The sequence below is a fragment of the Salvelinus namaycush genome, chromosome 18 (assembly GCF_016432855.1).
Source record: "Salvelinus namaycush isolate Seneca chromosome 18, SaNama_1.0, whole genome shotgun sequence".
Taxonomy (NCBI): domain Eukaryota; kingdom Metazoa; phylum Chordata; class Actinopteri; order Salmoniformes; family Salmonidae; genus Salvelinus; species Salvelinus namaycush.
In genome coordinates, this window is record NC_052324.1 from 28,368,643 (window position 1) to 28,388,701 (window position 20,059).

General features: G+C 44.0%; 1 protein-coding gene across 2 annotated transcripts; it reads left to right on the top strand.

Annotated features, from left to right (window-relative positions):
- The first annotated feature begins 768 nt into the window (after positions 1–768).
- Positions 769–10,666, top strand: LOC120063316 (RGM domain family member B-like). 2 transcript variants are annotated; one of them, XM_039013620.1, is made up of 3 exons: positions 769–1,599; positions 5,940–6,493; positions 8,104–10,666. In XM_039013620.1, the coding sequence occupies exons 1-3, from the start codon at positions 1,479–1,481 to the stop codon at positions 8,848–8,850; spliced, it is 1,422 nt and encodes a 473-aa protein (XP_038869548.1). In that variant the 5' UTR covers positions 769–1,478; the 3' UTR covers positions 8,851–10,666. The 2 variants fall into 2 exon arrangements, with proteins under 2 accessions (XP_038869548.1, XP_038869549.1); XM_039013621.1 differs by having other exon boundaries at positions 769–1,596.
- Positions 10,667–20,059: the final 9,393 nt, after the last annotated feature.

Here is a 20,059-nt window from a genome sequence, read left to right on the forward strand (position 1 = left end):
ACAAATCTGTTTGGGTCTCAGTGAGACTACAACACCCACGATGCCTCTGTCTCACCTGTCAGGAGATGAAAGACATAGTACACCTGTGTGTGGCATAAATCGGTTTGAGCATGTTTAATAGTGTCATCATAATCATTACCATTAGGGCTTGTTAAACTTAACTTTGTCTGTAGGTCTTGTAAAACTTAACTTTGTCTGTAGGTCTTTGTCTTACTTCTGGAAATGTATTGCATCAATACATGATGTTTTTAAAATAACATGCACTATTCCTCGCTCTCTTTCTCCCGCTCTCATTCCCTCCCTCTTTCTCTTTCTCCAGGAAAGCCATGGGGCGGGGCCTGGTCTGTCAGAGGCAGGTTTTGCGCCAATGGTATTGTTCATTCGCTAAGCAAACAGAGGAAGAAGCAATGCGAGAGGGATAAGTGTGCCCAAAGTCTGTTTCTCCAGCAGGTGGCGATTTTTATTTATTTTTTTCGCTCACCAAGCGAAGAGTTTGTGTATGGGAGGTCATGAGAGTGTCGAATTTGGTTAACAAAATTTGAATGGCTTATTTGATACGTGAGGCTTATTTAAAATAATAGAAATGTCGTAATACTTAGCTTATTACGAGTTTACTGATATAAGTAGAACACGTGACATCCCGGCAACTTTGATAAAAAAAAAAAAACTTTATATCGGAATCGTGCCCGTTTTCACACGCGCATCTGTCCTCCCATTGGCTAGAATGGTTCCAACTGATCTTGCCTACTCCCGACTGCCTTCTATTTTAAATACGTTTCTTTTCATTGTTAGAGTGGCCACTTGAGTATCTGGTCAACGATGGATCATCTGTGGTATCCATCTGGGAAAAGGCTGTATGGACACTCCTGACCTGCAAATTGATATTTAATTTCAGAATCGGTTAAAATTAGGTTACGGTAAGGGTTAAGGGTTTGGTTAAAGTAAGGGTCAGTTTTAGATTTTAGTTAGTCGTTTGCAGGTCAGCAGTGTCCTTAGGTCTCTCCCATAGATCTGAGGAACAGAGAGGAGAGGGGCAGGATTCTGAGGTGAGGTAGAGAGAGACAGAGAGAGGGGAGCCGAGGTTGATCGCTACAACAAGACTCAACTCAGTCAGGACGGAATAAGCTGCTAGAGACACACTGCGGGGTCTGGGAAGGAAATCTGTCGCAGGGGACGAAAAAGGAGTGAAAGTGTTTCTGTTGCTGGATGGACTTGTATTTTTATATCGCAACTTAGTTTTCCCTTTTCCTCTCCTTTCCCTTCCACCGCCCTAACGGATCGCATTCCGCGGAGCAGCTGCGCTTTAATGCCCCTGCGCATTCTAGGAGGAGAAGGAGAGAAGAGCGAGGAAGAAGGAGTACAGAGGGAGGGAGAAGGAGAGCAGAGGCCTGACTTCTCGGAAACCGCTCCGCCGCCCCTCACGCCTCTCCCCCGTGGCTGTCTGTCCCCTCTTCCCTCCTGGCCCTGTATGGACGGGGATGGGGAGAGCCGGATGTTGTTACCGCGGGGCTGAGCGCCTCGCATCCCCACCGAGGGTGCCCCGCTTGCGGCCGTTGCTGGTGCTGCTCCTTGCTCTCTGCTACGGGGCTCACAGAGGTGGTAACTATATAACTTCGGATGTTGTTCATTCTCGGTAGCCTAAATCGGGACCTAGTACCCTGTACGCCGTTCACTTCAGCTCGAGCGCTGCGAATGTGCCATAACAGTTATAGGCGAATGAATAATTAATAACCAGTTAATAATGACACAACTAAAAATGTCCCACTGGGCACAGACGTCAATTCATCGTCTATTCCACGTTGGTTCAAACCACGTTGATTCAACCAGTGTGTGCCTAGTGGGGTGGGATTGGAATGAGTCTTCCATGTGGTTTAAGGGGAGTCTAATAGTGTGTATATCTTATAGGCCTGTGCGTGTTGTAGCCTATCGGAGTGTATTGGATTTGGACCTCCTGTCCTCTTCGTGTCTCTGCCGTGGGACGCTAATGGCTGATAGAGAAAGGGAAGGGTGGCTATGCAGACATCTCGGTGGCAGGTCCTCAGCAGCCAGGCTAACAGATTATTGTTGACACATTTTGAAAATAATAGAGGTTTATAATAATAATAATTGAAATGTTAGAAAATTATACGCTTCACTTTTACTTTTAATACACAAAGGAAATAGTAGAATATAATAGGACCACATGGAGACTCTAGAATGGAATAGAATAGAACAGAACAGAACCATATTGTGACAGTGCAAATAATCATTTGTTGTTAATTTAATTACTTATATCAATAAAGGTCAAATATAAATAAATATAACTATATCATCTAGAATAGAATATAACAGAATACAATCATACAGAAACTCTAGGATATAGAGAAATATAATATAATCAAAATGATGTAATAAAGTAGAATAGACTTAAATACCAGAGGAAAGCATTTTGGGTGCTAGTAGGCTACTTGAAGTCGTCATATAGAGTCTGGGTTGGCCTCAGTAACCCGGTGCTAGCTGGCAGTTGTGCCCATACAGAGAGCCACGTTCTGGGCTGGCACTGAGACAGCCCACCACCTCTCTGGATGTCCCCCAGACCTGCTGTGTAACTCGTGCTCAATGACTGTGTGTGTGGTGTGAGTGCGTGCAGCAGGTAATTAGTTTAACACGGTGCCAGACAGCTGGACATGACACTGTCTGTGTACAGTTATCTGCAGTAGGAGGATGAGGACTGGTTGAGTAGCATGAAAGCACTCTGATGCTCCCTGCCAATAAGAATTACAATTTTAAATCATCTAATCTATTTAGAAGGTTCTATTTCACTTTTGTAAGTTTGTTCATGACACCATAAAACACCATTGACAGTTTAATTGATCAGCATGTCCTGTCTCATTGGGGATGTCAGATGTTGCAACGAGGAGATATATACAAAAACAAAACAACAATTATTGAGAAGAAACAGTGACTTGGTGTGTTTTATAGTGTTGTTGGTGTGTGTAGCTAGCTTGTAACAAAACTTGGTCTGTGGGCTATTCGGCTGATGGTGTGTGGTCTGTGACTGTGTGTTGATGGTGTGGTGTGTTGCTTACTGGTCTGTGTTGATGGTGTGTGTAGCTAGCTGGTCTGTGTGTTGATGGTGTGTGTAGCTAGCTGGTCTGTGTGTTATTGTGTTGATAGTGTGGTGTGTGTCTTGCTTACTGGTAACAAGGCTCCACAGCTGTCTCATGGTGCTCATCACCACCGGATGCACCAGACCAGCCAGGGAGCTATCACTTCTGATCCTGATATTATATTGCAGCGTCATTACCGCCAGCCGTCCACACTATTTACCGTTATTCAGCCCTGTGTGTGTGTGTGAGAGAGAGAGAGAGAGAGGGGACTGAAACGGAAGTGAGTGTCTCTGAAGCGGAGGCCAGAGCAGCTGTGTATTGTGTCACAGTCAGTCACAGTTATCAGTATGTTCAGACTAGACTCACTGCACAAATTCCTGTGTGATCAGAAAGACCTGTGTGATCAGAAAGACCTGTGTGATCGGAAAGCACTGGAGACGTACAGTACATGTGTTTGGCATAGAGGTTTAATCTCAAGATTCAGCCTGAGAATGAAACTGTTTAGTTGTTCACTGTATCTGTGAGTAACTCTCGTGTGTGTGTGCGTGTGTGCGTGTGTGTGTGTGTGTGTTTGTTGAGGACTAGTGTTAGTATAACACAATGAAGGGAGATTCAGGATCTGGAATGTGAGTTGGACGTGTTATGTTGTGTACCCCCCTCTAATACTCAGCACACTGCTGCCACCACCTGGTTGGCCCGGGTACTGACACACACACACACACACACACAACCCTCTCACCACACAGCCCTGAGAGTGAGAGCATTGGTTTTAAACATTCTTCTTCTTTCTGTTATCCCTTCATCTTATGGTTCAGGGCATTCATACCAGGATAACCATGGATGTGTTTGCTTTACCTCTGTATGCACCATGGGAACTAGGCCTAGTGTTAGCATAAGTTCTGTATGACGTGTGTGTGAATAGGCCTATGTTGTGTGTGTTTGCTGCAGGGGTTTGAACCAGAACAGAACATTGAAAGTGATCTCTAGTGGTTCAGAACAGAACTGTTCAAATCTTGAGAAACGGTAAATAATCATATTTTTTGTTCCAAAAAATATTCCTGGTGTTTGGTATATCATTGTGTAGATGATTGGAGTTATGATGATAGTAATAGCCTAAACACATTCCAACCCATCATCATGCTCAGTGCTTCAAGACAAACCCCCTCCATGTCCACCGCTTTCTCCTGCTCTCTCCCCACCCGTGGAATTTCAATCACATCTCGTGCCTGCACTTATCTGTCCATCATACATGTAAACAACTAGCTTACCCGTTCCATAGCAAGATGCTCTATCCATGCTAATTGGTGGGTGGTAAATGAATGAGCTAAATGTAGAAACTATGTTGATTTCCCGGGGAACAATGAACAGTTACTTTTGTTTGGTTGGAAACGGTTCAGAACTTTGTAATGCTGGTTGGAACACTGGAACGGTACAAAATAAATAGGGGTTCTACTCAGAACGGAATGATTCCAACCCCTGGTGTACTGGTGTCTGTTAGTAAATCATGCCATAATCAGGTGAGCTCGGCCAGTGTGTGTTGTTGGCAGCGGAAGCAGAGCCAGTATTCTCTCAGAGATAGTTATAAGTAAGTGTGTGTGTGTGTACGCATTAGAGAGCCTCTGGTCTAATCTAATAGGAGCTCACTGTGGCTGATGCATTAGGCCTGGCATCTTCTCCTTTTATCTGTTCTTTTTCTCTCTCTCCCTCTTCTCTAAGCCTTAACAGGCCTCTCTTTTCCAAGCCTATATGAACTACTGCTGCAGTACATTGACCAAAATGCTGCACTATGTAGGAGAACATTATCGCTGGCTGAACCATCTCTAGATGGCCTTTACTGCTGTATAGATGTAATCAGTGAATCATTCCAAAGTGTTTTCTTTTCCTCCATTGGCTAGAGGCCGGGGGCAGAGGTCACTGCAGACTCCAGCCTGACACTGAGAGCTCTGAAGAACTTCTAGATCATAGAGTTGGCAAACACACTGCGGTCTGCGGCCACCCGCAGCTTTTAGCACTTCTTCATGATGGTGTCTCTGAGCTCTTAAAGATGCACTCTGGAGTTTTCTTTCCCATGTGAGGGTATTATTTTGAGGCAATATCATAAACATGGCAGTCTGGAGAATGACAAGCTTCATCAGGCAGCATAGAATATTATGTAACAGTTATCAGATGTGGATGTGTGTGATCTGTTATTCTTTCACTCTAGCTCAGTCTTATCTCTGGCTCTGTGGGAAGGTCTGCAAGTCTCTGTGTCAGTCTCTCAGCGCTGCTCTTTGTTCTGGTTTATAAAAGTCATAAAGTGGTGTTACTGTACACACACACACACACACACACACACACACACACACACACACACACACACACACACACACACACACACACACACACACACACACACACACACACACACACACACACACACACACACTGTAGCCTGTTCTTTCTCTGCTTTATTGGTCTAATCTGAACAGGCCAGTAGTGTTGTGTGTGTTTACTTGTGCCATAGAGATCAAAGCCTCCTTCGCACCCCTAACCAACCTGACTCTGCGTGTGTTTGTGTGTTTGTCTGTGTGTGTATGAAAACGAGAGCTTCCGTGAAGATTTAATGTATGTCATACCAATGACTATGACTTTCTATTATAGCCACACATCATCTGTACCACATGTTCTCTGTCTGTCTTTGGTACCACGAATGAACATGGATATTCTATATTACATTAATAGTCTGTCAATAGATATGGTATTGCTACCCTGCCAGGGCACTGGTACTGTATTAGTGCTGTCATAATAGAACTGTAATACTCTTGTAGTTGTACAATAGTACTGACAGTTAGTATGTGTGTGTTTCTCCAGGTCATTGCCAGGTGGCCACCCCTCAGTGTCGTATCCAGAAGTGCACCACAGACTTTGTGTCCCTGACGTCTCACCTGACCCCAGCGCTGGATGGCTTTGACGTAGAATTCTGTAAGGCTCTGAGGTCCTACAGCGCCTGCACCCAGAGGACAGCCAAGTCCTGTAGGGGTAACCTGGTCTTCCACTCTGCTGTCCTGGGCATCTCAGACCTCATGACCCAGAGAAACTGCTCCCGTGACGGGCCCACCTCCTCCACACACCCCGAGATGCAATCAGAGCCCTGCAACTACCACAGCCGCACCCAGCACGCTCACATACACCCTCACACACACCCTCACACACACCCTCACACACACCCTCACACACACACTCACACGCCGCCAGTGTACCTGTTCTGCGGGCTGTTCGGGGACCCCCACCTGCGGACGTTTAAGGACAGCTTCCAGACCTGCAAGGTGGAGGGGGCGTGGCCACTTATTGACAACGACTACTTGTCCGTGCAGGTGACCAACGTTCCAGTGGTGACGGGATCCAGCGCCACGGCGACCAATAAGGTGAGGGGAGATCATTACTGTATATATATTTAAAAAACTCCTTCCTACATACTTCAGGAAGGGTGCTAGTCCACAAAGTAGAAAGCAATACACTTATAGATACAGGAAGATTGTTTTGTTTCAATATAAAACAAAAATAAATGTACTAAAAGTATTATTTGGAGCATGTTCCATCTTGTAGTAGAGTAAAGGTATGAAACACACAGAGAGACCCTACTATAGAGCCCTGAGGTACTCCCTCTGTAAGACGTCTGATAGATGGATGTACTGACCCAGCTCTCCACTGAAGCAGCGGTGTTGTGAGGATGTAGTATACAGTGAAGCCTGGGACGGAAGAAAAGAGGTTGAGTTTGGCGTACAGAATAAACAAGCTGTTTGGTATGAAGAGCTGTGCAGCTGATGCCAGAGCTGTTCTCATTGAGGCAGAAAACACACACACACACACACAGTCTCACTCACAGGTGCGAGGAGAGCAGAGCAAACAGTTGAGTCTTGTGACCAACACTTGTGACTAACGTGATGTTGGAATCCTAACTTAACTAATAGCTGCTTATAGCATGACCCCTAATACCCTGGAATGAGCGGCGCGTGAAAGAAACCACTGTGTGTGTGTGTGTGTGTGTGTGTGTGTGTGTGTGTGTGTGTGTGTGTGTGTGTGTGTGTGTGTGTGTGTGTGTGTGTGTGTGTGTGTGTGTGTGTGTGTGTGTGTGTCAGCAGTGGGCCCAAGAACTTTCACACACATATGGCCTGAAGCAGGTTACTGTCGAGAGTGAAGGGCACCATACCATAAATGACAAAACACACACACACACACACACACACACACACACACACACACACACACACACACACACACACACACACACACACACACACACACACACACAGGCTGAGAGTGTTTTTAGACGTCATTAAATCCGGTTTGTGCCTCACAAAGGCATCTCTGTGGTGGCCATGCAGTCCCCCCCGCCCATCCAGGTGATAGTTATACTGCTGCTGCTCTGACCCTGTGTCAGGGCTCGCTATTAGTCAGAATTATTAGCACACAGACACACACACCCATTGATGTGTGACTGTGCCTGCAACAGGCCTAATGGCTGCCCAGACCTCATCTCTGACAAATGGACAAAGCAGTCATTCATGCTAATGCTAACCCTATGACTGTGTGGCTATGGCCACAGCCTTGCAGATAGAAGGACCTGGCTAGGGCTAACACCATGCCACTTAAATCCAAACTGGTTGTCTAGTAAATTTGTAAGAAGGTCTCATCCTATGTTCAAGAAGGGCCTTTTTCCCTTTATTCAGATTACACCTGCTCACTTTCGGTTGTTTGAAAAGGAAATAATCTCCAGAATATTGTTATTTTTTAAACAAGTTTAGAAAGTTGGTTGCAATTTCAGTTTAATCCACCTGAAAAGACAGAACAAATAATACAATACAAATAATACAAATCAAACAAGTTGGGAGGCCAGTATCCTTGCTGTGATTGGATTGCAAGATAAACTTTATAAGATATTATAAAGTGTCTGGCAAACCTGTTTTAACCTGTTTCATACAAAGATCAAAGTTATTGTGTGCCTGGTCACTTTATGATGTTTGTGTGTCCATAGATCACCGTCATATTCAAGCCATTTGAGGAGTGTACAGACCAGCGTGTGTACCAGGCAGTAACAGATGACCTGCCCGCTGCCTTCGTAGACGGTACCGTGAGCAGCGGGGCCCCTGACCATAACCTTAACGGAAATAATGGTGACTCTACCGGGAAGGTACAAGCGCTGTGGATCTCGGAGCATAGCCCCGGTCACCACGTGGAGCTGCATGCCGACTACATCGGCGTGACGGTTATCGTACGACAGCTGGGGCGCTACCTGACCCTGGCGGTGCGCATCCCGGAGGAGATGGCCCATGCCTACGACGCTACGCAGGACCTGCAGCTCTGCCTGAACGGATGTCCCACCTCGGAACGCATCGACCGGGGGGGTCACCTGTCCCTGCCTCTCCCTCTACCACCTCCAGCCCTGGGCTTACAGCTCCAACAGCCACATGGCCAGGGCCAGTCCTCACACACACACTCTCACACGGCTCCCTACAGCGCCCCCCAGGGGTTCAGTATGGAGGGTGCGCGGGCACGCTGCAGGGAGCAGCTTGAGGTGCAGGATATTTATTTCCACTCATGTGTGTTTGACCTCCTGACCACCGGGGACGCTAACTTCACTGCAGCGGCGTTCAGCGCCCTGAAGGACATGGAGAGTCTCCACCCCCAACGCGAGCGCTGGACGATCTACCCACCCAGCTCAGCCCACACCTCTCAGCCTATCACATGGCTCCTACTGCTCACGCTCTGTGTGCTCGGATAGGCACTGGTATAGCGTGTGTGTTTGTGTATGTGTGTGTGTTTGTGTATGTGTGTGTTGGTATAGAGCTCCTAGCTGAGCTGTAGGATAAAGTTCCCTCTTGATGCAGATCTAAGTTCAGTTTTGAGTTTTCGCCCTAATGGTTATGATTGGGGAGGGTAACCTAAGCTGATCCTAGATCTGTGTCTAGGAGAAACTTCTAACCAGAGCCCCTCTGGAGATTTACCCTTTTCTTCTTCTTGACTGAACACCCGGGGCATATTACTGCCACAAAGGAGCTGCAAGCCCCCAGGTCCAAGCCCACAGGTCCAAGCCCCCAGGTCCAAGCCCACAGGTCCAAGCCCACAGGTCCAAGCCCACAGGTCCAAGCCCACAGGTCCAAGCCCACAGGTGGATTCTGAACAGATTCCATGACACTCTTGTACTTTTACCAACTCTGCTATGTGGGATCTAGCAGGCCTTGTGGAGATTATGACCAATCTATATGTGAGGATAACACATATAAAGGAAGACCCAAATAAACACTCCCAACTTGTGTGTATATTGTAGAAACACACTCCAGACTGTAAATAGTGTGTGTGAGTACCGTATCCAGGAACGCTGAATGGCGTTGAGTTTTGGTTGTTATTTTGGCTTGATTTTGTTGTGATTGTTTTTTTATACCTCAGACAGAGGAAGTTGATTTAACAGAAGCACTTTATTTATTTTTTGTTGCTAAATCCACACCAGTGTTCCCCCTCTCCCCTCTCTACCCCACCCCCTCAACCTTTCCCCCTACATGACATATTTCTCCCCACTGCCCCCCCCCCCCCCCCCCCCCCCCACCACCACCACCAGCAGCAGCCCAAGCTGTGGATTTCATCTGCCAATTTCTTCACTCACAGTGCAAATCTCAAATGACACCTGATTTCCTCAACATGCACTTTCCACCAGAGGGACATAGGGAAACATAGGGCATGGTCAAATGTAGTGCATTATATAGGGAATAGGGAGCCATTTGAGACAATTAACCAGCTCACTAACACAGTGAGATGGAACCTCTGTTTTAAAGCCGACATTCCAAAGGCAGTTGAGTTGATTTAGCCTCTGTCCTATAGTAAATACATTTTTCTGTTGAATGTATTCTGTATGGTACCATAGTAGCTGTTAAGAACAGTTTCACACACCATTACCGTTTAATGTTTGGTTATCATTTACATTTTACAGTATGTCTGCAAATACAGTGTGTGTGTGTGTATGTGCTTGTGCGCAAGTTTGCGTGTGTTTTACCTGACTTGTCGTCTGAGGACTGAAAAGTCAGTCAACCTCAGCAACTCTTTTTATGAACATATTCCCTGTTTGTTCACACTGATGTAATGACTATAACATGCTCTGACTACGTTTATTTTTACTTCCACAAATTTCAGCTGGTGGTAACAATCCATTTACCAAACAGCTTTGACTCAGCTTTTCTATGTTGTGGTTTTCTCTTTCTATGAGTGTTCAGTTTGCTTTCAAAGACAAACACATACAGTGATTCACCATACAAGTTCGCCAGTTTTCATATATTGGAACATGGTGATCACACATCCCCTCCAAACCCAAACCGTAACCCTGCCCTGAACCCTTCCTACACATCTGTAACTCTTAGTAAACTTGCTACTGTAGATCGACTCTATTTTGGGATGCTCCCCAACTGGACACATGGCTAGACTGTAGTAAACTGTAGACCAGGGTTGCACACTTTAGTTCCAGCCCAGCACTAACACACCTGATTCAGCTACCCAAGATATTGATGATTGGTTGATTAGTTAAACCAGGTAAGTTATAGCTGCGCTGGAACAGAAGTCTGCACACAATTCCCTATAGTAATAGTGTTGCCTACAGGCTGTAGATGGAGCACTGGGACTCCCACAGGCTGAGACGACATCACACACTTACAGATAAATCTACAATGCAGTGTCTGATGGGATATACTGTACATGCCTATTGCGCTCATATACAATTACAAAGCAGTATCTGGTGGTAAATTAATGCTCAGTCTGCCTCTGGCATTGTGAATTATTAAGTTGTGTTTGAGTGTCCGTGTGGTGAAGAGTGACTGCTCAATGTTGAAATATGTAACTTATTTATAAACATAGTGTCTGTTAGAGGAAGGTACGCTTCATATTCTGGCTGTTTCAGATGGGATTGTACTGCCACCTAGTGGCGCTCCGTTGCTATGTCAGTGTTTTACTCTTAATGGATGCACTAAAGAAAACTTTGGGAAAAAAATTAAATGTGTGCAAGTGTTTTATTTAAAAAACAATAAATGAAAAAGAGACCCATTGTTTCTTTTTCAGATTATTTGTTGTTGTTGTAAACAATGACAAAAGGGAAATCAATCTACAGACCAAATAATTTTATTCTCAAACTTATTTACATTTTATTTACATATCTTATGTTATTTCACATTGTATCTGGTCTTAGTGTTTCTAACTGACAGAGAATTAGGTCAGAGTGGAAGCCAATTGTCTCTGTATGTGTACATCTGTCTGAGGTGATCAGATACTACAGGTTTGTTCACACACACAAACAGCTACAGTAACTGTCACCCTAACATTCACAGGGACACCTGCAACCTCCAGGTTTCTGAGAAGCACGCCCAAACTCATGAACACACACATGCACAGCTACTCCAGGAGACGCCCTCTGCAGACCCTAGCCATTACTGGACAATGTCCTCTGTGGTGGTCATCATGGTAGAGGTGAGAAGTCATCCTTTCTGTGGACCATGGCCTCTCTCTCCTCTATAAAGACCATATAGAAGTAATCCTCTTTTCATCTACTCCTGGCCATCTGAAAAAGGGAAATATTAACGTTACTATTACAGCCAAAAGTTAATGTTATACAGTTGAAGTCGGAAGTTTACATACACCTTAGCCAAATATATTTAAACTCCGTTTTTTTCACAATTCCTGACATTAATTCCTGACATTTAATCCGAGTAGATATTCCCTGTCTTAGGTCAGTTAGGATCACCACTTTCTTTTTAAGAATGTGAAATGTCAGAATAATAGTAGAGAGTGATTTATTTCAGCTTTTATTTCTTTCATCACATTCCCAGTGGGTCAGAAGTTTACATACACTCAATTAGTATTTGGTAGCATTGCCTTTAAATTGTTTAACTTGGGTTAAACGTTTTGGATAGCCTTCCACAAGCTTCCCACAATAAGTTGGGTGAATTTTGTCCCATTCCTCCTGACAGAGCTGGTGTAACCGAGTCAGGTTTGTAGGCCTCCTTGCTCGCTCACGCTTTTTCAGTTCTGCCCACAAATTTTCTATGGGATTGAGGTCAGAGCTTTGTGATGTCCACTCCAATACCTTGACTTTGCTGTCCTTAAGCCATTTTGCCACAACTTTGGAAGTATGCTTTGGGTCATTGCCCATTTGGAAGACCCATTTGCAACCAAGCTTTAACTTCCTGACTGATGTCTTGAGATGTTGCTTCAATATATCCACATAATTTTCCTGCCTCATGATGCCATCTATTTTGTGAAGTGCACCAGTCTCTCCTGCAGCAAAGCACCCCCACAACATGATGCTGCCACTCCCGTGCTTCGCGGTTGGGATGGTGTTCTTCGGCTTGCAAGCCTCACCCTTTTTCCTCCAAACATAACAATGGTCATTATGGCCACACAGTTCTATTTTTGTTTCATCAGACCAGAGGACATTTCTCCAAAAAGTACCATCTTTGTCCCCATGTGCAGCTGCAAACCGTAGTCTGGCTTTTTTATGGCGATTTTGGAGCAGTGGCTTCTTCCTTGCTGAGCGGCCTTTCAGGTTATGTCGATATCGGACTCGTTTTACCTTTTTCCTCCAGCATCTTCACAAGGTCCCTTGCTGTTCTTCTGGGATTGATTTGCACTTTTCAAACAAAAGTACATTCATCTCTAGGAGACAGAACGCATCTCCTTCCTGAGCGGTATGACGGCTGCGTGGTCCCATGGTGTTTATACTTGTGTACTATTGTTTGTACAGATGAACGTGGTACCTTCAGGCATTTGGAAATTGCTCCCAAGGATGAACCAGACTTGTGGAGGTCTACAATTTTTTTTCTGAGGTCTTGGCTGATTTCTTTTGATTTTCCCATGATGTCAAGCAAAGAGGCACTGACTTTGAAGGTAGACCTTGAAATACATCCACAGGTACACCATTGACTCAAATTATGTCAATTAGCCTATCAGAAGCTTCTAAAGCCATGACATTATTTTCTGGAATTTTCCAAGATGTTTAAAGGCACAGTCAACTTAGTGTATGTAAACTTCTGACCCACTGGAATTGTGATACAGTGAATTATAAGTGAAATAATCTGTCTGTAAACAATTGTTGGAAAAATGACTTTTGTCATGCACAAAGTAGATGTCCTAATCGACTGGCCAAAACTATAGTTTGTTAACAAGAAATTTGTGGAGTGGTTGAAAAACTAGTTTTAATGACTCTGAACTAAGTGTATGTAATCTTCGGACTTCAACTGGAAATCAGTGATGTCTGAAAATAAATAGTCAGGGGTTAGAGTTAGGAGTCAAGAGCAGATTTAAAGGTCAAGTAATCTCGGTTGAGTCATGGGGGACACACTTTGCTCCCAAGGGGTCAAAGAGGTTTAAATAAAAAAAAGTAAATCCTGGTTAACCCAGAACTAAAATCTCTGGTCATTTGGGATCAGGGGTTAGAGGTAAGGGTTGGAGGTCAGGGGTTAGAGGTCAGGGTTGGAGGTCAGGGTTACGGTCTCACCACTTTCTAACAGCACATGCTGTGATCAGAGCATTAAAGATGGTGGTCTTTAGGAGGAGAAGCCTCAAGGCCTGTAGAGTCACATGATCAGTCCATAAGCCATTGGCTGCAGAGAGAGAGGAACACAGCTGTAATAAATGTTTGTTTGTTTCAAATGAATGTTCTAACTAAACCCACTACCTCAATGGCAGTTTAGTTCTTGACAATGCTTACACTTACCTTGAAACACACTGTTGTGATGTTCATAGCAACTCTCTTCGTCTTCATCTGTAGAAAAAAGTTGTTCACCATCGCACTCTTTCAACAGAACTAGAGTATTGTATACCAGGTTATTTGAAAGAAAGCACACACACACACACACACACACATTTACATTTTACATTTTAGTCATTTAGCAGACGCTCTTATCCAGAGCGACTTACAGTAGAGTGCATACATTTTACATACTGAGACAAGGATATCCCTACCGGCCAAACCCTCCCTAACCCGGACGACGCTATGCCAATTGTGCGTCGCCCCACGGACCTCCCGGTTGCGGCCGGCTGCGACAGAGCCTGGGCGCGAACCCAGAGACTCTGGTGGCGCAGCTAGCACTGCGATGCAGTGCCCTAGACCACTGCGCCACCCGCCACACACACACACACACACACACACACACACACACACACACACACACACACACACACACACACACACACACACACACACACACACACACACACACACACACACACACACACACACACACACACACACACACACACACACACACACACCCAAGCCTTACCTGTGAAGGTGGCATGGTGTGTCCTAATGACTCTGGCGTGGCGGCGGTGACTGACAAAGCAGCTGTATGATGCCCATTCGCTGGTCGCCACGGTTACTATGGCCACGGCGCTGCGGCCACTGTCCTGTTCCTCCCCGGCCACACTGTAGGGAGCACTGGCAGGACTCACTAGATTATCATGTCAGAGAGAACAGAGGTGTCAATTCACTAGACTGTCATACTGGAAAGGGCAAAAACAGCAAGAATTTCTAAAATGTAACATCTAGTCTAGTGTGTGTGCTGATGTGCCTACCATCTCCAGGTGACCTCCAACTGACTTCCAAGTGACCCCTCCCCAGGTCAGTGATGACACACACCAGCAGCGTCCAGCCCACCCTCTCACCTGCCAGGTGCACTGGTGGGGCCAGGGAGGCCAACACATCACCATGTACTAGGACTGTGGTAGGGTGGAGGGGGAGAAGGAGAGGACAAAACTACTGTAAGTCACCGTGGGTATGGGCATGATGAAAAGAGAAGGATGAAGAGGGTGAGAGTGAGCTGTAAAACAGTCTCTAATGGTCTCAGGCTCTACCAGTCATTCCTTTACTTTGCTACTCAATATATATACATCATTTAAGGTATTGAGAACAAAAAACAGTAGTTGATTATGCATGAGGATACTAAAGATCACTCTTGAGAGCAGCAAAAGGTGTGCTGGCAAATGACCTAGTGGCCTCATGGATGGAATATTATTCATATTTTTCATAATTTCATAATTCTCTTTAAATGCCGAAAATCCAGTGTTTCTATGTCAAACAGTTTCAATATATTTCAGTCTTCTGTGATGTATATAAAGTGTAAAATTGGGATGCAATCTCAAAATGTAATACATTATATCTGACATGGTACAGGTGTCTTCTTTTTTAAAGCCCATAACCATGTGTGTGAGGTGTATACGTTTGTTTCAAAGTAGATTCGTTCAAGACTACCAAGAATCACTCTGTGTGACCCCAATTTAGCCCACTGTAGTAAAAGGTTAAAGACTATTAGTTAGTTAGGTAGTCAGGCAGTTTTTTAGTTAGTCAGTATTTACTCACCAATCCAAAGGTGGAGAATAGTGAGGCAGAGGAGAATCCTATGTCGTTCTTTCATGTCTGTGGTATGTCTATGTTACTGATGAGCATCCTCCTCTATGGAGCCGTTATGCATGTGTGTGAAAGAGTGTGAGAGAGTGCATGAGTTGGGAGAGTGTTTGAGTGAGTGAGTGTGTGTTCTTTTGTTTGTCAGTAGCGTTCTACAGGGTGGAGACATTTCACAGCAGTGCATGAGGGGGAATATCAGCCCATAGTCATGTGATCTCACCCGCCACGGAATCTCCCCACAGATTGAGAGGGAGATTGAGAGAAAGACAACGAGAGAAGGAGAGCGAGAGAGACCATTTTCACCTCTGCTCTTTCACAGTGTCGTTTTAACTGTATCAAGTAGTGTGTCTTGATAAAGTGTCTATAGTTCAGAGGTCCATAGGATCTTAATGTAGTGTACAACAGGGAGTTCGCTGGTTGTGTCTTCAACTGTGTGAGTAGGCCAGTAGTCTACCAGTAGTAGAGCAGTAGTAAACAGGTAACCACAGAGGACACCTGGAGCTCTGGGCTGTTAGATCTGAGGTAAGAGGCTGATCATATCAATCATCCCCAGAGTACACCTGCACACACACACACACAAACACACACAAACACACATCCCATGCTCTACAGAAGCCTGGCGTTCTGGAACAAAAGAGCATCACTTCATGAACCCCATGGTATTGTCAGGAGGCTAGTTTAGCACTGTGGATGAGATACATGGAACGTATGTTTTCTTGCAGCGTGTGTATGCAGGAGAGATGGTGGTGTTGAATATAGTATGTTAGTCTCCAGTATGTAGTGTGTTCTTGTGGAGGTCATGTGGATTAACCACCTGGTTTCCCCTGCTGACAGGCTAAATGCGGGCACAGGTACAGTATATATATATATATACACACAGTACCAGTCAAAAGTTTGGACACACCTACTCATTCAAGGGTTTTTTCTTTATTTTTACTATTGTCTACATTGTAGAATAATAGTGAAGACATCAAAACTGTGAAATAACACATATGGAATCATGTAGTAACCAAAAAAGTGCTAAACAAATCAAATTATATTTTATATTTGAGATTCTTCAAAGTAGCCACCCTTTGCCTTGATGACAACTTTGCACACTCTTGGCATTCTCTCAACCAGCTTCATGAGGTAGTCACCTGGAATGCATTTGTTGTTCATTTGTGGAATTTATTTCCTTCTTAATGTGTTTGGGCCAATCAGTTGTGTTGTGACAAAGTAGGGGTGGTATACAGAAGATAGCCCTATTTGGTAAAAGACCAAGTCCATCTTGTGAATCCAGCCAATATTTCCGATTTCTTAAGTGTTTTACAGCGAAAACACAATATAGCATTATATTAGCTTACCACAATAGCCAGAAACACAAGCCATTTACCAGCAGCAAAAGTTAGCGATCGTAACAAACCAGCAAAAGATATATAATTTTTGACTAACCTTGATAAGCTTCATCAGATGACAGTCCTATAACATCAGGTTATACATACACTTATGTTTTGTTCGAAAATGTGCATATTTAGAGCTGAAATCAGTGGTTATACATTGTGCTAACGTAGCATCTTTTTCCCAGAAAGTCCGGATATTTTTATGACACTCACCTATTCTGACCAAATAACTATTCATAAACGTTACTAAAAAATACATGTTGTATAGGAAATGATAGATACACTAGTTCTTAATGCAATCGCCATGTTAGAATTCTAAAAATAACTTCATTACGACATCCAGCTTACGTTATGGCGAGAGAGTGCCCAAAATCTGGGCGCAAACTAATAGTACACATGTACGACAGATATATGAAATAACATCATAAAATGGGTCCTACTTTTGATGATCTTCCATCAGAATGTTGTACAAGGGGTCCTTTGTCGGGAACAATCGTCGTTTGGTTTTAGAATGGCATTTTTCCCTCTTGAATTAGCAAGCACACTAGCGAAGTGGCGCGAAGCTCTCCATCGTCAACAAACGCTGACAACGCAACACGCCTAACGTCCCGAAAAATTTTCAAAAGTCTAATAAAACTATATTGAAAAAACATACTTTACGATGATATTGTCACATTTATCAAATAAAATCAAAGCCGGAGATATTAGTCGTCTATAACGACAGCTTTTCAGAAGGCAATACCAGGTCCCTTCACGCGCCTTCCAGAAAACAGGAAATTGGTGTCACGTCATGCCAAGAGCTTTTATTCGACCTCAGATCAAGTTATACACTCCATTTCTTCTCTCACTCCCTATTGACATCTAGTGGAAGGCGTATGAAGTGCATGTATACTAATACATATCAAGCACATTTATAGGCAGGCCCTAGAACAGAGCATCGATTTCAGATTTTCCACTTCCTGTCAGGAAGTTTGCTGCAAAATGAGTTCTGTTTTACTCACAGATATAATTCAAACGGTTTTAGAAACTAGAGAGTGTTTTCTATCCAATACTAATAATAATATGCATATTGTACGAGCAAGAATTGAGTACGAGGCCGTTTGAAATGGGCACCTTTTATCCAGGCTACTCAATACTGCCCCTGCAGCCCAAAGAAGTTAAGACATGAAGGTCAGTCATTCCGGAAAATGTCAAAAACTTTGAAAGTTTCTTCAAGTGCAGTCGCAAAAACCATCAAACTCTATGATGAAACTGGCTCTCATGAGGACCGCTACAGGAAAGGAAGACCCAGAGTTACCTCTGCTGTAGAGGATAAGTTCATTAGAGTTAACTGCCCCTCAGATTGCAACCCAAATAAATGTTTCACAGAGTTCAAGTAACAAACTGTCACGCCCTGACCTTAGTTATCTTTGTTTTCTTTATTATTTTGGTTAGGTCAGGGTGTGACATGGGGGATGTATGTGTTTTGTCTTGTCTAGGGGTTTTGTATGTTTATGGGGTGTTTACTAGTCTAGGTGTTTGTATGTCTATGGTTGCCTAGAATGGTTCTCAATTAGAGGCAGCTGTTTATCGTTGTCTCTGATTGGGAACCATATTTAGGCAGCCATATTCCGTTGGGTATTTCGTGGGTTATTGTCTATGTATTGGTTGCTTGTGTCTGCACTTTATATATATAGCTTCACGTTCGTTTTGTTGTTTCGATTAGTTTGTTTAATTGTTCTTTGTTTCATGTTAAATAAATAGAAGAATGTATTCGTATCACGCTGCGCCTTGGTCCTCCTCTCTTTCTCCCGAAGACGATCGTGACACAAACACATCTCAACATCAACTGTTCAGAGGAGACTGCGTGAATCAGGCCTTCATGGTCGAATTGCTGTAAAGAAACCACTACTAAAGGACACAAATAATAAGAAGAGACTTGCTTGGGCCAAGAAACATGAGCAATGGACATTAGACCAGTGGAAATCTGTCCTTTGGTCTGATGAGTCCAAATTTGAGATTTTTGGTTCCAACCGCTGTGTCTTTGTGAGACGTAGAGTAGGTATGGAGGAGGAGGTGTGGTGTGGGGGTGCTTTGGTGGTGACACTGTCAGTGATTTATTTAGAATTCAAGGCACACTTAACCAGCATTGTCACGGATCCCTCCAGAACTTTCATTACGCACACCTGGCCCCTATTCCCATTGATTAGTAATTGTATATATGTGCCCTTTGATTGGGCTGTCGATTATTGTTACAATGTCCGTTGGTCGTGTGAGTACCTGTGCCTTGTTGTTTTGGCTTTCGTGCCATTGTGGAGTGCTCAGATGATTACGGGTTTTGTCCCGTGTGATAATCATTGTGCGCTAGTGTTATTTATTCGAGGTACTCCTCGCTCTTTTGTTTGGGTTTCAACCCTGTCTGTTGTATACGTGTTTATTTGGTCTTCATGTAAAGGCACGGGGACATCAAATAATATCAAATTGATCAGAAATACAGTGTAGACATTGTTAATGTTGTAAATGACTATTGTTGCTGGAAACTACAGATTTTTAATGGAATATCTACATACAGTAGCCGTACAGAGGCCCATTATCAGCAAACATCACTACTGTGGTCCAATGGCACGCTGTGTTAGCTAATCCAAGTTTATAATTTTAAAATTATAAACTTGGATTAGCTAACACAACGTGTCACGTGTGCTCCCTTTCTGGCCTCTAGGTCATCAGGCTGCTTGTTATGGCGCACACCTGTCACCATCGTTACGTTCACCTGCTCGTCATCAGACTCACCTGGATTCCATCACCTCCCGAAATACCTTCCCTATATATGCCACTCCCTTTGGTTCCTTCCCCAGGCGTTATTGTTTCTGTTCCAGTAAGTCTGTGCGTTGTTTGTGTTTCTTGTTTTATGTTGTGTTTATTTATTTATTAAAACATTCACTCCCTGAACTTGCTTCTCGACTCTCAGCGTACATCTTCACAACGTGCCATTGCAACACAGGAGTGATGGTTGCTGATAACGGGCCTATGTAGATATTCCATAAAAAATCTGCCGTTTCCAGCTACAATAGTCATTTACAACATTAACAATGTCTACACTGTATTTCTGATCAATTTGATGTTATTTTAATGGGAAAAAAGTGCATTTCTAAGTGACCCCAAACTTTTGAACGGTATTGTGTGTGTGTGTATAT